Source organism: Panthera tigris, chromosome D3 (assembly GCF_018350195.1).
Source record: "Panthera tigris isolate Pti1 chromosome D3, P.tigris_Pti1_mat1.1, whole genome shotgun sequence".
NCBI lineage: Eukaryota > Metazoa > Chordata > Mammalia > Carnivora > Felidae > Panthera > Panthera tigris.
The window spans coordinates 14,772,891-14,787,836 of NC_056671.1; the positions used below are offsets into that span (position 1 = coordinate 14,772,891).

The 14,946-nt window shown below is 44.5% G+C and overlaps 1 protein-coding gene across 14 annotated transcripts in view; it reads left to right on the top strand.

The window, feature by feature from the left end:
- Positions 1–14,946, top strand: part of SUDS3 (SDS3 homolog, SIN3A corepressor complex component) — a 111,454-nt gene that overhangs the window by 31,188 nt on the left and 65,320 nt on the right. For 10 of the 14 annotated variants that reach the window (XM_042961673.1, XM_042961675.1, XM_042961671.1 and 7 more), the window contains one exon: positions 1,872–1,957. In XM_042961673.1, the coding sequence (XP_042817607.1) occupies positions 1,872–1,957 (86 nt within the window). Of the gene's footprint in view, positions 1–1,871; positions 4,084–7,269; positions 7,414–11,165; positions 11,231–14,946 lie in introns of those variants that run through there. The other 4 variants (XM_042961666.1, XM_042961669.1, XM_042961667.1 and 1 more) reach the window with 3 other exon arrangements.

Here is a 14,946-nt window from a genome sequence, read left to right on the forward strand (position 1 = left end):
AGCCTCAGTGTATCAGAGAGGCATGTGACTCTGATGATGAGGAAATATATCTCACCTCGTGGAAGTATTCTAGCTCATTTTTCAGGTCAGATCCAAAGTGACACTGGAGCCACGTGGCCTTTGCATAAGTTGACTCCAGGCACATTTGGTTAGGGAGTCTGAGCCTTTTGGTGACTCCCCATTTCAGCCCTTCTGGGGGCCATTCTTCAGTTTAAAGTGCTTTTGCAAGGTCCTTAGGGGCTCAGCTCCATTTAACTTGAGGTAAAAAAAAAAAATTTTTTTAACATTTATTCATTTTTAAGAGAGAGAGAGAGAGCGTACGCAAGCAGGGGTGGGGCAGAGAGAGAGGGAGACAGAATCCGAAGCAGGCTCCAGGCTCCGAGCTGTCAGCACAGAGCCCAAAGAGGAGCTCAAAGCTACGAACTGTGAGATCATGACCTGAGCCGAAGTCGGACACTGAACCGACTGAGCCACCCAGGCGCCCCTAGTTTTAAACCAGCATATTTGACTGTAAGGGCTCTTGTTGATACATGAACTAAAGAGACTGAAACGAGACCAGGAACACTTTAAACCCTTGAAGCTGGGAGGGGAGGGGGAGGGAAAGATGGGCTTGGAGATGCATGTGGGGGAGAAGCAGAACTTGAAGAACTTAAGCAGAATCCTGCGTCAGGCCCCATCTGGTGCATATCAGTTAAAACGGATGAGGAACGGGTGAGAAGCAGAGTCCGGGCTGGTTTTGGGGACAAGAGCAAGGAGTTTCGATAGCAGGTGTCAGCAACAAGGGGACTCAGCCTTCCTCTTCCGTAAAATGGGGGTGAGGATAGGACTTCGTAGGGTTGTTCTGAAGATGAGAAAGCTCAGGTGTGTCGGGTGACCGAGGAGGTGGCTTTCTTCCCAGTGCTGGGGCAGAGGATGACACTTGCTGAGTGCCCCCGTCTGCCCTGGCCGTCCTCTGCTGCCCAAGTTCATCCTTGATGCCGCACAAGAATACCTCTGCCTGGTGAAATGGCAGTCATCTGCTGTGATCTGTGGGAGAAGGATGTGGCCAGGAGGGAAGGACTGTTTCAAGCTCATTGAGCCTTCTGATGATCCTGATTGGGCCTTAGCTCACTCATGGGCTTTTGTTCCTCTTCTTGTTCCTTTTTGTTTTTTTTTTTTCTTTCTTTTTTTTTTTCCCCCTGCCTTAATTGCCAGGAAACCAGAGTAGCGAAAAGCTATAATATGGAAGTCCCTTGGCAAGGAAAATATTTCCAAATTTGATTGAGAGTTTATATTTGTGAACACATGTATTTTGAATGTTGATAATGCTGTAATCAAACCAAATCAAAAAATGTCATTCCTTAAGATCAAGGCAAAAACAGAACCCAAGATCACTGTGCTTTCCATTTTCTTAATTTTTTTTTTTTTTAATGTTTGTTTATTTCTGTGACAGAGACAGAGCATGAGTGAGGGAGGGGCAAAGAGAGAGGGAGACACAGAATGTGAAGCAGGCTCCACGCTCTGAGCTGTCAGCACAGAACCCGACGCGGGGCTCGAACTCACAAACCATGAGATCATGACCTGAGTCGCAGTCGGTCACTCAACCGACTGAGCCATCCAGGTGTCCCTGTGCTTTCCATTTTCTGAATCAGAGGTGTGAGAGAGAGAGAAGGGCGGCCCAGGGCTGCCGCCTGCTGTCTCGGGTGGTGGTTTCTGGGAGCAGGGCCACAGGTCAAGGAGGTGGGTTGAAGACCTCACAGGTAGACAGGAAGAGGTTGCCAGTGTTCTTCCAACACCCCATTCATGCAGATATTTTGAGGCTCTGGAAAATTTGCCCCTCGGTATTTGCTGTCAGCCCCTCTCATCTTGTTCCCTTTCCTTCTTGCCTACAGATCTGGGTGAGGAAGACCAGTGACAGCACCAAGATGAGGATCTATTTGGGCCAGCTTCAGCGCGGGCTCTTCGTGATCCGCCGGAGGTCAGCGGCTTGACTTTCTACAGTGTTCTTCTTCCCTTGACCTTTTTTCTGGAGTGGTTTTTGGTTTTGTTTTCTTCCAAATAGAAAGTTTTTAACCCGGGAATTGCTTCCTTGGCCTTGGAAAATGGGGAGCGCTGTTGTGGATTCCGCGAGGCACTTTGGTGGCAGCTGCTTCGGTCTTTGCGTTGCTCCTTCCTGCCTCAACCTCTTCCAGCCGTCAGTCACCATGAACTCTTACTTTTGGGAGTATTGGGAGTTTGGTTTACTCATTTCTTTATTTTATTTTATTTTATTTTTTTGCTTATACTTTGTCTTTTTTTTTTTTTTAAAGGCTCCTTTGAGTTTGAAGGAACATTTTTTTTTTTTTTTTAATTAATTATCTTTAGGTCTTTCTACCAGGAAGGGATACAGTCTACACAGCATTTTCATGAATCTGATTAGTGAATCACGTAGCTCTTTCTGTTGTCGAGCCCAATTCACTGTTTCTCCAGAAGCTTGGGGCAGAGGTCCTAGCAGAAGGAGATTAAGTCTCCTGGCTCTCAGCCTTCTCTGAGAAATAAATGCCTCGTGTAACATCTGGCGTATGCCATCCATTCCACTGGCTGAGCGACAGAAAAATTTGCCTGGGTGACTACGTGCACGGAGTAAATGGGGTTGGGAGAGGGGGCATTTTCACGCTTATAATGTGCTGAAGGTCCTGCATTTTAAATGTTATTTAATGCAAGTGGTATATTCAGACATGTTTGTTCTAGCTCAAGCTGGAACGAGTGGTCATTTCAGAAGTTTTTATTTCTAATTCATTTCTGTCCCCTGCTCCGAGTCGATGGAATGGTACCTCGCCCAGGCTGATTATCCAGGTTATCTATTGTAGGTGGGGAGATAAGACTGATAGTGCAGTAATCAGTGATCTGCAGATGCTCACTCATAACTCAGATTGCACTCTTGCTGCTCATGCCGCTGTTGCCCGACCATTTCAAGCCCGTGGGGCCTTGTTGTCGGCGCCCCCTGCCTCCCAGGAGGTCTGGTCCAGCCTGAAGACAAAGAAAACTCTGCCGTGGCTGCCGCTAAACCTGCGCTCTTCCTAATGATTCCTGGTGAAACGGCCTTCCCCGTTCTCTCTGCCCCACCTTCCCATCGTCGGAGGAGTGATTCCCTGGCACATGGGATTTTCTGGATGATAGCTGTCACCTTAGGATATTTAATGAATTTGGGGTTAGAGCAACTGTTAGCATCTCTCTGGGAAATCAGTAGACCTTACACATCCTAAGACATCTTTGTATGTAGTACCCCTCGTCTCGGGTGATTCTCCTTGTGTTGTCTTTTGATGTCCACACCCCAAAGCAAGTTGGGGGCCATGAAAAGCAGTGAATCACCTTCTCTCGTAAGTCCTGGCTTCAACAGAGACCAAACCTTACTGACTCAGAGTAAAGACTTGTACAGATTCATTTTTGTTTTCATTTGTAATTCATTTCTCTTTTTTTTTCTCCCTGGTATCGGAGTCTCATTTAGAAAACAGGGTAGATGATGCTTGTTTACTTAGAGTTGGCTCCGTGTTCTGTGCTGCTTCTCTGCCCCCAGCCCCCATTATGATGTTTGCTTTGGTGAACCAAGTCCATAGTAAACAGAGGCTTCATCTTTTGTTTCTTCTTGACAGCCTTTGCTCTCTTGCTTGAGTTGTCACTGTGGGTGTGTAACCTCCCGTAATATCAGGCGGCTGTTATCCTCTAGTGCCCTTGTGATGGAAGTATATCTAGATGTAGTGTGTGTGGTCATCAAAGTTGTGGGTTTTTTTGTTTGTTTCTGAATGATTGTCTTACTTGGCTTTCTAGCAGTACACCAAAGTTTGGTTTTTTGAAACGGACTGTATTGATAACTGGGATTCTGCATCAAAACAAGTTGCCTTTTTTTTTTTTTTTTTTTTCTTCCTTGTCTGGTGGCACCTTTGTGCTTTTGTGAATTAACTATTTATTTGAAGACCAGGGTATGGGCACTTTGGCCTTGCCTCTTCTGTAAATTTGAGGGTGATGAGGTAGTGCTCTGGCCTTGGCCACATCACTGCCTTCTGCTTCTCTCTTGTCCTCACAACCCTTAATCATAGTGTGGTGAAAACGGGGGCAGATGGGGAATAGACCTGAGACACAGCACAGTAAATCGTACTCTTAGTCCCAGAAGATTTAGTTTTTTATTTCATTACCCCAGAGATGACAAGCCAGCATTTCAGCCCCTCTGACAGGCAGAGCCCCCTTGTTAGGAGATGGAGGTGCTTTTGTGATGGGCAAAACAGACTTTGAGGTTCCTGGACTAAGAAGGGTCTGGCTTTTAGCCCAGGTGGCCATTCTTATTCCAGAAGCTCTTTCGCTCTCCCTAAATTCAAACTATTTCTTGCAACTCATACTTTGAAAAAGGTTGATCTAGACAACTCTTAACAAGAACCTGTATGTGCGTTAATCTGATCAAGGACCTGCACTTGTGTTATTTGGATCAAGAACCTATATGTGTATTTTGTTTGAGGCACCTGCCTCAGGATTATACACGGTGTTTGCTATGGATGCGTCCCAATTATTTATTTTACCTCTGCTTAGAGCCTTTGTGTTGCCTTCCCCACCACCTGAGTCCCTCTCTCCCAAAGCCAGTGTCCTCTTGAACAGTTTCCAGATTTCCGTAGCCATACCAAAGCCGGGATGTTATCATTCGTTTGGATACCAGTATTTATGGATCTCTAACTACATAATTTCTCTCTCCTTCCTTCCTTCCTTCCTTCCTTCCTTCCTTCCTTCCTTCCTTCCTTCCTTCCTTCCTTCCTTTCTTTCGTTCTTTCTTGTCTCTCTCTCTCCTCCCTCCCTCCCTCCCTCCCTCCCTCCCTTCCTTCCTTCCTTCCTTCCTTCCTTCCTTCCTTCCTTCCTTCCTTCCTTCCTTCCTTCCTCTCTAACTGGGGCCAGTATAAGATCCCAGAGGCTGATCTGCAAATCAAGCTATTTGTCTTTGTGTGTGAGACCCTGTATTCAGGGTTGGGTGACTTTTCTAAGAGAAATACTGGGAGTGGGGAGGGGGTTGGTCGCATTTTTTTTTTTTTTTTAACCTACCTTGGGGTAGCGGGGGAAATCCTATTTTTTACAATATTTTTTTTTTTGTTTTTCTATTAACCTTTCCTTTTATCCTTGAATTTTTACTAAATTTCCTCCTGACTTAAAAATCTTGTTTCTAATTTGGGAATTTGAAATCTTGGTACTTAATGTTATGCCATTTTTTCCAAAGAGTTCAAACCACTTTAATACCAGAACATGGTAAAATATTTGCAGCCATTTGAAGCAGCTGGTGGGCTTTTTATATATCCTCATTAACTGGTACCATTAAATGTTCTGAGAGGTGAATGTAAAATGTAAAAAGTTATAGGGTTGTTTTTTTTTTTTAAATAACAATAAACTTTCAAAGAGAAAACCAGCATGTAGTCTGTGTTATATCCATTGACTTGATAAATGATTGAAATTTATTTTAGGTTTTCCCTCCAGCGTTTGTGGGAGAAGGAAATTGGGAGAGAGGGAGGGATATACTAGATGCTTGCTCGTTGTGAAGAGGAAGATACGGAGTGATGTCAAAGGCTCTCAGTTTTGTAAAGAGCAGTCTAGAGGTGTTGACCCATCAATGTGATATACTCTCCTTGTTGGAGATGATAAAACAATTTCATGGAAAGTTGAGTCAATGCAATTGACCTTAGATAGGAAAAACCTTAAGGTAGACTCATATGATTGAAGAAGATGCTGCCATTTGGTACTCTAGAGCACTGCTTCCCAGTTTTACCAAAGGGGGAAAAAAATGCTGGTGTTTCGACAGCTCCCTGGTGGGTAAACTGAGGAGGCTGCTAACTGCCACAGGTGACAGACCTGTCGTGCTCACGACCCGGGTGTGGCATGCCCAGCAGGAAGGGCTGTTCTGTGCTTTGGATGTTGGAGAAGGGTGGTCACTATTTTTAAAATTTTTTATTGTAACATTTGTACAGAAAAGCACACAAATCTTATTTGTACAAGTTGAATCTTCTCAACGTGAATGCGTCCATGCAACCCGTCATCTAGATTAGGAAATAGCACTACCAGCACCCACAGCCTGAGCAGGCTTCCTTCCGGTTGGTTGCCAGTCCTCGCAGGGGTAAGGGCTAGCTCGACCGGTTTTCTCTATTTTCGTCATCTTAACCTTCAAGCTCTTGAGCACCTGGGTCTTTCTAGAGTTGTAGAAGAGCCAAGTCCCTGGTGGAGGCTAGGGGTTCGCCAGGGACGTGAAAGCTAGTAGTGAAGGATGTGGCGACACAGGGGTGGTAAAAACAACAACAACAACAACAAAAACCATTCAGGTTAACTCTGTCACCCTCCCGCTTGTCGCCAAGGCAAACAGAACTTGCCCTTGATGTCAGCATCCGCCTTTGTGAGAGTTCTTTGTCTAGGTCAGGCACTATACTAAACGCTGCAAGGCAGGCATTTTCTCTTTCAGTCCTTGTAATCTGTGAAAGAGTGCTGATACTCCCAATGCAGTTGTTAATATAATTTGTTAATATATTTGTTATATTGTTGATGTATTTGTTAACATAGTCTAAGACTTGGCTTAATTCTCCCCTGAAGCCCAGAGTTCATCACAGTGCCTAGTCCTAGTGAGTGCTCCGTAAATGTTGTCAGATACTGTTAGTGCAAAATGATGTGCAAAGACAGGTGGGCTGGAGAATAATAATAGCTCCAGCCCTCAGTACTGTGCCCTTCACTTTTATTATCTCATCGAAGCCTCATAACAACCCTGGAGAGAAGACGCTATTGTTATCACCAGTTTTCAGAGGAGGAAACATTCCTTTATCACAGGGGGTGGTTAGGTAATTTCTCCAAGGTCACACACACCAGCTTGCACAGTCCCAGCTCTTTCAGATTCTAAGCCAGGGTTCCTAAGCGCTGCCCTGTGCAGCCTTTTCCCAGCCCCCTTTGTTCACAGTGCATTCAGCATTTCCACCTTTCTCCAGCCCTTCTCTGGGAGTTTGTTTTTATCTGCTCTCACCTCTTACAGAGCAAATTTCAGAGGTAAAAATGCTATAATTTGCTAGGACCCTTTCCCCTGCTAGATAACTCCGGGCTTCTTCCTTGGTAATCGAGTTGTGAGAGTCACAGTTACTAGCCGAGAGGTCCCTTTGCTCTGAAACAGCGTGGGCAGGTGTTGTAACAGAAAACGGAGCCATTTAGAATGTAAAGAGTGAATGACCTTGATGGAGCCGACTTTAATAAGCAACATGAGAACCTTTGGAGGAAAACACTTATCTTTTTTTTTTTTTTTTTCCCCAGATCACTCTCTTCCTGCCTGCCTTTCTTGTCATCTCTGAAGTAAGCAGGGAAGGGTAGGAGCCATTGAACTGGTTTCTAAAAATGTAGATGGAGAGCTGGACACGCTACATCTTGCTGCTCTCTGGATGTCGGTGGACCTTTTCATGTCGTGTCCTGCTGTAGAGCCACTGAACGAAAGAACACACCAGTTCAATGTCACCTGCTTCAGACTGTCTGCTCAGCTCCAACCAGCAGCCTGCGTAACCACCAAAGCCAGGGTTTGCAGTCTTTGGAGAGAGGCAGGAATGAAACCAATTTCTGGTCTCTTCTGCTAGTGTTAGAGATGCCCCACATCTATCTTTGGTAAAGCTAAGCACCTTCTCTGCTTTTAAAAAGACAGTAGATGGAATGCTCTAGAAACATGGGCACCAGCTCACTCTCTTTGGACATAATGACATGATGAGAAATATATTAGCTTTAGGAATTTTAGTGTTTACCAGAGTAGGTATTTTTGTGAATAGCTATGATTATTAAGACGAAAAGATATGTATGTTCAGAAGGATCCCTAGGGGAGTGAGGGAGATAAGATACAGCATAGGTACCTAGACACTTAATCCCTTTACCCATTTTCCCTAATCTGTGTTTGCTCAATTCTCTGAAAGATACAGATCTCTAAAATGACAAAATTCACTTTACTGATACGAGAAGACCAATAATCAGAATCTGAAAGATTCTCTCCCCTGTTTCTCAAAAGTTGGAGACTCAGTAGTGTGCTCTGTTTTTCTGCAGCCTGATGCTCCTGTCTGTTGGCATCACGTGTCTGCCTGCCGATGGGGTGAATGGGTGTGGGGTCAAAGTAGGTGAGATTAGGGGCACCTGGGTGGCTCAGTCGGTTAAAGCATCCGACTTCGGCTCAGGTCATGATCTCATGGTCCATGAGTTCCAGCCCCGTGTCGGGCTCTGTGCTGACAGCTCAGAGCCTGGAGCCTGCTTCAGATTCTGTCTCCCTCTCTTTCTGCTCCTCCTCGGCTACTGGTCTGTCTCTCTCGCTCTCAAAAATAAACAAACATTTGGGGCACCTGGGTGGCTCAGTCGGTAGAGCAACCGACTTCAGCTCAGGTCATGATCTCGCGGTTTGTGGGTTTGAGCCCCGTGTCGGGCTCTGTGCTGACAGCTCAGAGCCTGGAGCCGCTTCGGATTCTGTGTTTCCCTCTCTCTCTGCCCCTCCCCCACTCACGCTCTGTCTCTCTCTGTGTCAGAAATAAACAAACATAAAAATAAACATTAAAAAAAAAAAAAAAGGTTCTAGAGCCAGCTAGGAAAGCAGTGCTCATAGAGAATAAGCAGTTATTGAAGGTAGGAGTACAGTGGCCTCAGGTTGGCAAGTCCCTGCATATAATTAAGAATCACTTTTTTTTCAACATTGATTCTTCCAGTAAATTTGAGTGTTTACTGAGATGCAGTGTGGCAAAAGCAAAAGGGTTGGAATCAGTATTTGAATCCAGCTTTAACTAGCTGCAATGTGACGTTAGGCACATTGGTTAAGTAACAGGCACATAGGTTAAATAGTAATATCCACCCCAGAGTGGTTTTGAGGATTCTAATAATGTATATAGCACTTACTATATCCTAAGCACTTTACCCATATTAACTTACTGAATCCTTGTAATGACCCCGTGAGGTAGCTGCTGTTAAAAATCCTCACTCTGTAGTTGAAGAAATTGAGAAACAGAGGTCAAGTACCTTGCCCAAGGTCACGTAGCTAGTAAATGGTGAGCCAGGATTCTGAGCCCAGTTTCTCCAGAGCCCTTACTCTCTCATTCACCATACTCTGCTTTGAGGGGGACATAACACAGGGCTGGATTCAGGGAGTGCCCTGTCTCTGGAAACTGTCCCCTCCATTGTCACTACTGCTGCCCTCTATCTGTCTCTGTCCTTGGATGTTAATCTGCCAAATCCTGTGAGACCAGAAGCTAGTTTAGTGCCAAGAGACAATGAAGGTAAAGTTGGCAGCTTCAGAGGTCATGGTAAGCGTCACTTCCTACAAGTGGGTTGGAATGAATGCCCAGCGCATTGGGTTGAGACGGATTCTGAAGCCCAAGTTGGGCAGAATGGGAGGAGTGGCTTAATCAATTAGTTTTGTCTGCTGATTTAGTTTGACCCCTTATTTTGAAGATGAAAACATCTAAGGCCCAGAGATGATAAATGATGTGCCCAAGTTCATATGGCCAGCTATAGGCAGAGAGGTGGTGGGGGTCCTGTATTCTGGTATGGCTACTCATTAACCCAGGGATTTTTACTTAATGGCTTGATAGTTAGGGCACACTCATCCTCTTGTGCCTCGGACTTTTCTGGTTTTAGCATTGATAATCTTGCATCCCAGGAACTGTCTCAGACCCAGGCAAACCGAGACAGTTGGTCACCCTGTTCAGTTTCCTCCTCTGTAAAGTGGGGATAAGAATTGGCATTTTTCCATGGATTAAGTGATTTCTCATAGATTAGATAAAGCACTCGGAAGTAGTGTTTGGGACATAGTAAGTCCTCAATACGTGTTGGTGATTTATTGTCCTTGTGTTCATTATTATTGGAGCAGAGGGTTCCAGCCCCAAAATGAGATCCTGGAGAACTTCACAGTCATCCCAGCCAAGACAGGGGACCTTGCCAGGATCATCTGGTCACCTGGAGCTGACTGTTGGGGATGTTTTTTCTTCTACTTGAAATAGTAGTAAACTATCACGAGCTTGAGGATTGACATCAGTGCATTCAATCTACATGCTGTTCATGGAGTACTGCATGTTAGGTAGTCTAGGTTCTTTGGGGGATTTAGAGATAAATAAAAGCATGGTTCCCTTCCTCTGGGACAGTGAGGATGGGCAGCCGTGCTTGTCAGTAATTCTGGTTCAGTGGGATGGGAGCTACATTCGAGGCCTGGAGAAAACTGGACAGAGAAAATACTAGCAGTTGACATTTATCGGGCAGGTGGTTGAACACTTCACGTGCATTATCTCATTAATTATTTGTTGTCTGTGAATTTGTTGTTACGTATCTGGGGTTTACAGACTGGGAAACTGAGGTTTAGAAAGAGTAAGAAACTTGCCTCAAGTTCACCCAGCATGATTCCAAAGCAGGTCTTGCTGACCCAGAGTCTGAATTTTCATGAAGCAGAAATGCTTTACAATTACTTCGGAAAGAAAAGAAAATTTGAGCTTGGCCTGAAAACTGAGGCAGGCCTTAAGCAGTGTCCATGGCCAGGAATGGGAACTGCACGCAGAGGAAATGGCTCGGTTGAAAGCGGAGGTAGGGGGTGGGACGTGTTTAAAAAGTCAAATGAGAGTGTGTGCTCAACAGTAACTCTGGACGAATGGGCTTTGAACTTTAAAATCTGTTGTTGTTTTTTTCCCAGACCCGTATCTTTTTGTCCTTCCACACTTCGGGTTCACCTTACTTTCCTTCCTGCCTCTGTCCTTTTCTCCCTTCCCCTGGCCCACCCTGTTCCCTCCTCCTCCCCCTTTTATATCGCCAGTGCGGTGGCTCGTGGCAGTCTTGGAGTGACGCTTTCCAATTTCACACTTACATGCTCCTGAAAGTATTCGTAAACTAACTCATATGTAAAACCAATAAAGGGCAACAGCACACATTCCTGTTAGGCAGTAATCTTGTTTGACTCCCTTTCTTCTGTTTTGATCACTCATCTTCCTGCAAACATGGTGCTTTGACCTTACCAGAAGTGGAAGTTTCAGGAAGCCAAGCATGGTGGAGCTCTGTCAGAGTATGAGTAATAGGAATGAAGAAGAGCTCGTGTTTATTGAGCACTTACTACGGGCCTGGACAAGGGCTAAGTACTTTTCGTGCATTATCTTTTTTAGTGCGCTCATCAGTCATGTGAGGTAGGTCTGCCTGATTCCCATTTTTAACAGATGAGGAAATTGAGACTCAGAGAAGAGGATTCACCTCTGCGCCGCATTCCTACGTTTCCTTTTCCTGTTGGCTTCTTCCATCGTAGCATGTAGTGCCAAAGTACAAAGGACCAACGGCTTCCATTTTCCACGCCTGGAACAGACACTGAGAAGGGAAGCAACTTGCCTGAGACCACACCACCGATGAATGGGAGAGCAGAAACTAAACCCAGGTCTTGTAACTCCTAATCCAACAGTTGGGGGAAATCCCAGGCTGAAGCTGAAGGGCATGGATTTAAGATTTGGGTTGAATTTTAGCCCTGTGACTTACAAACTGTGTGACCTTAGGCACGTCTCATAACCTATCTGGGCTCCAGTCTAGAAGGCGGAGACGATGATGATAGCCACCTCAGCAAGCTTATTGTGAGGGTTGAGTGAGGTCACACAAGCAAAGCAGCCCCAACAGTGACCCTCGTGCCTGAAACATGCCAGGTCCCTCTAGCGTGTTAGATACATCTCTCCCACCTTGCCAGCTGCCCGTTGTTACTTCAGGAGTTGTCTGCCCCATCTGCTCAGGTCCCAGCATGCCTTGAGGCTAAGCCCACAGCAACCTTGCAAGGGGGACCCCTGCCACTAGCCACGAACCTTGAAATTCAAGACAACAGATGCCCAGCATCTGTTCACCTTATTAGCGCCTCACTAGAGAAGAGTTTGAAATCCTCCCTCACCTCCCACCAGCTGTGTTGAGAAACCCACTGGACTGTGAGGGAGGACAGGGACTGGGTCCCCCCCCCCCCCCCCCCCCGCCTCCCCATCCCCAGGGATTTGCATACTGTAGGTACACATTAAATGCTTACTGAATGAATGGTTGGCTAATTATCTCATTTCTCAGCACAGCATATTAATCTCTAAGATCACAGTAATAACATAATGCAGTTTAGAAATGAAAGGATTCTACAAAGTTGGCCACAAAATACAGTAGTCTTTTATTTTCTACCTCATTTCCCCTCCCAGAAGCAATCATCCCACCTCTTTTAGCTGATTATTTCAGGACATTTCTAAGAATTCTCTTAAATTCTAACCATGGAAATCCTTCCCTCCTCTCTCAATATAGTTATTTCATAATTTTGATGAGGTCAGTATTTAGTGTTTACATTATTGCGGCTATGTAAACGCTAGTCACAGCTGAGCCCTGTTGTAAAGTATGCTTGCCTTTTTTTTTTTTTTCCCCTTGACAGTGTTCCCCCAGGAGTTAATAATTGTCTTGTATTTTTGGTATAAGCCTGGTTTCCTAGGTGCTTATTAGAATTCAACCTCAAGGCCTTCACCAAGTGTTTAAATTCCCTTTAAGACACTCAGATGCACCAGAATTCCATTGATTTCATCACCCTGAAGAAGCCTTCCCCCTGGGGACTTCTGGACTGGTTGCCTACTCTAGACTGGTGGCCCCCCATATGGCACATAGCTGTCTCCCTGGAGTCTTCCTTCACCTCCGTACTGGGGGCTCCGCTTTGTCACTCTTTGCGTTTGGATCTCCCATTCTTGTTTCCTTTGTTTTCCTTTCTCTCTTCCTCCCCATTTTGGCAAAACGCATCTTGCAGTAACTTACCAAGCATGATTAAAAATGCTCTCATTCTGTTCTCTTATTTCATCGATGGTTTGGCTGGTGTAACTACATTTTTAATTCCCAGAATTAAAGCCCATACATTTCCAGGATTGAAAAGGCCCACAAAGCACTTAGCACTTAACTATATTTCAGCCAGCCCCTTCCTTCCTCAACCTTCGTTTTGAGAGGTTCCTTGTGCTGCTAAATTCATTATTCTCCGGTTTCTCTGCTGTCAGTTTTAAAATTCAGGTTTTGTTTTGTTTTAATTTACTTTACAGCTTCTAAAATTTGGTTGTTTCCTCTCTAGTGTTTTCCATTCTGGTGGGTTTAATTCTAGCTTGGAAATCATTTCCCTTCAAGATTCTGAAGGTATTTTTTATTGTCGTCTAGCTTCTGATGTTGTCCTTGAGAAGCCTGAAGCCATTCTGATTATTTATTCTCTGATCACCACCCCCCCCCACCTTTATCGAGATATAATTGACATAGCATTGCATAGGTTTAAGGTGTACAATTTGTACCATTTTGATAAACGTGCATATTGTGAAGTGATTACCACAGTAAGGTTAGTTAACCTGTCATTTCAGTAGGTGTGCCATTTTTTGTGCGAATGTAGTGAGTACTTTTAAGATCTCTCCTAGCATCTTTCAAGTGTACAGTCCATTATTATTAACTGTAGTTACCATGCTGTCCATTACATCCCCAGGAATTGTCTATCACTGGAAATTTGTACCCCTTGACCGCCTACACTCTTTTTCCCACCCCCCAGCTCCCTCCTCTGGCAACTACCAATCTACTCTCTCTTTGGATGAGTTTGATTTTTTTTTAGATTCCATTTCTAAGTGAGAATACATAGTACTTGTCTCTCTTTGACTTATTTCACTTAGCATAATGCTCTTGGGGTTCATCCATATTGTTGCAAAGAGTAAGATTTCCTTCTTTTTATGGGTGAATGTTTCATTGTGTATATATACCACATTTTTTTTTTTTTTAATCCAGCCATCCATCAGTGGACACTTAGGTTGCTTCCATGTCTTGGTTATTATGAATAATGCTGTGGTGAACATGGGGGTGCAGATATCTCTTTGAGACCGTGATTTCATCTCCTTTGGATATATACCCAGAAGTAGAATTACTGGATCATATGGTAGTTCTCTCTTTTTTTTTTTTTTTTTTTTTTTAGGAACCCCATATCTCTATACTGGCTGCACCAGCTTGGATTCCCACCAACAGTGCACAAGCGTTTTCTATTCTCCATATGTTTGCCCGTACTTGTCAAATTATATCTTTTTGACAATAACCATTTTAATAGGTGTGAGGTGATACCTCATTGTGGTTTTGATTTTCATTTCATTTCCTTGATAGAGTGATGTTGAGCAACTTTTCATGTACCTGTTGGCCGTTTGTGTATCTTTGGTGATTTGACTTTTTTTTTTTTGAAATGTTTCTTTATTTTTGAGGGTGGGGGAAGGGGCAGAGAGAGAGAGGGACAGAGGATCAGCACTGACAGCAGTGAGCTCGATGCAACACGGGGCTCAAACTCAAGGACTGCAAGATCATGACCTGAGCCAAAGTGGGACACTCAACTGACTGAACCACCCAGGTGCCCCTGGTTATCTGACTTTTTAACATCTCTAGAAGCTTGTAGGATCTGTGGCATTTTGAAAGTTCAAGATGACAGGCCTTGTTGTGGGCCCATTGTTCTAAGCAGTTAGCTTTTTCAGTTCTGGAAACATATGTCCTTAAATTCTGAGAATTAAAATAATACATCTACATAAATATGCACACACACACACACACACACATTTTATGTATGTAGTAGCAAGCTTCCATGATCGTTGCCTCCTGATAGTCATACCCCTGTGTAGTTCACTGTCATTATTGGACCAAGATTGGTCTCTGTGACTAGTAGCATATAGCAGAAGTGATAGTAATTCATTTCTGAGATTGGAGTATAAAAGACACAGTGACTTCTTTTTGGTTGTGCTCTCTTTCTCTTGAATCACTTGCTTTGGGGAAAGCCAGCTACCATGTGAAGCAGCCATATGGGGAAGGCCATGTGGCAAAGAACTGAGGTCTTCTGCCAACAGCCAGCTAGTCACTGAGGCTTCTGCCAATGGCCATGTGAGTGAGTCACTTTGGAAGACAGCCTCATCCTTTGGAAGGCTAGCCCCAGTCTAGCCTTCAGATGAGATTGCA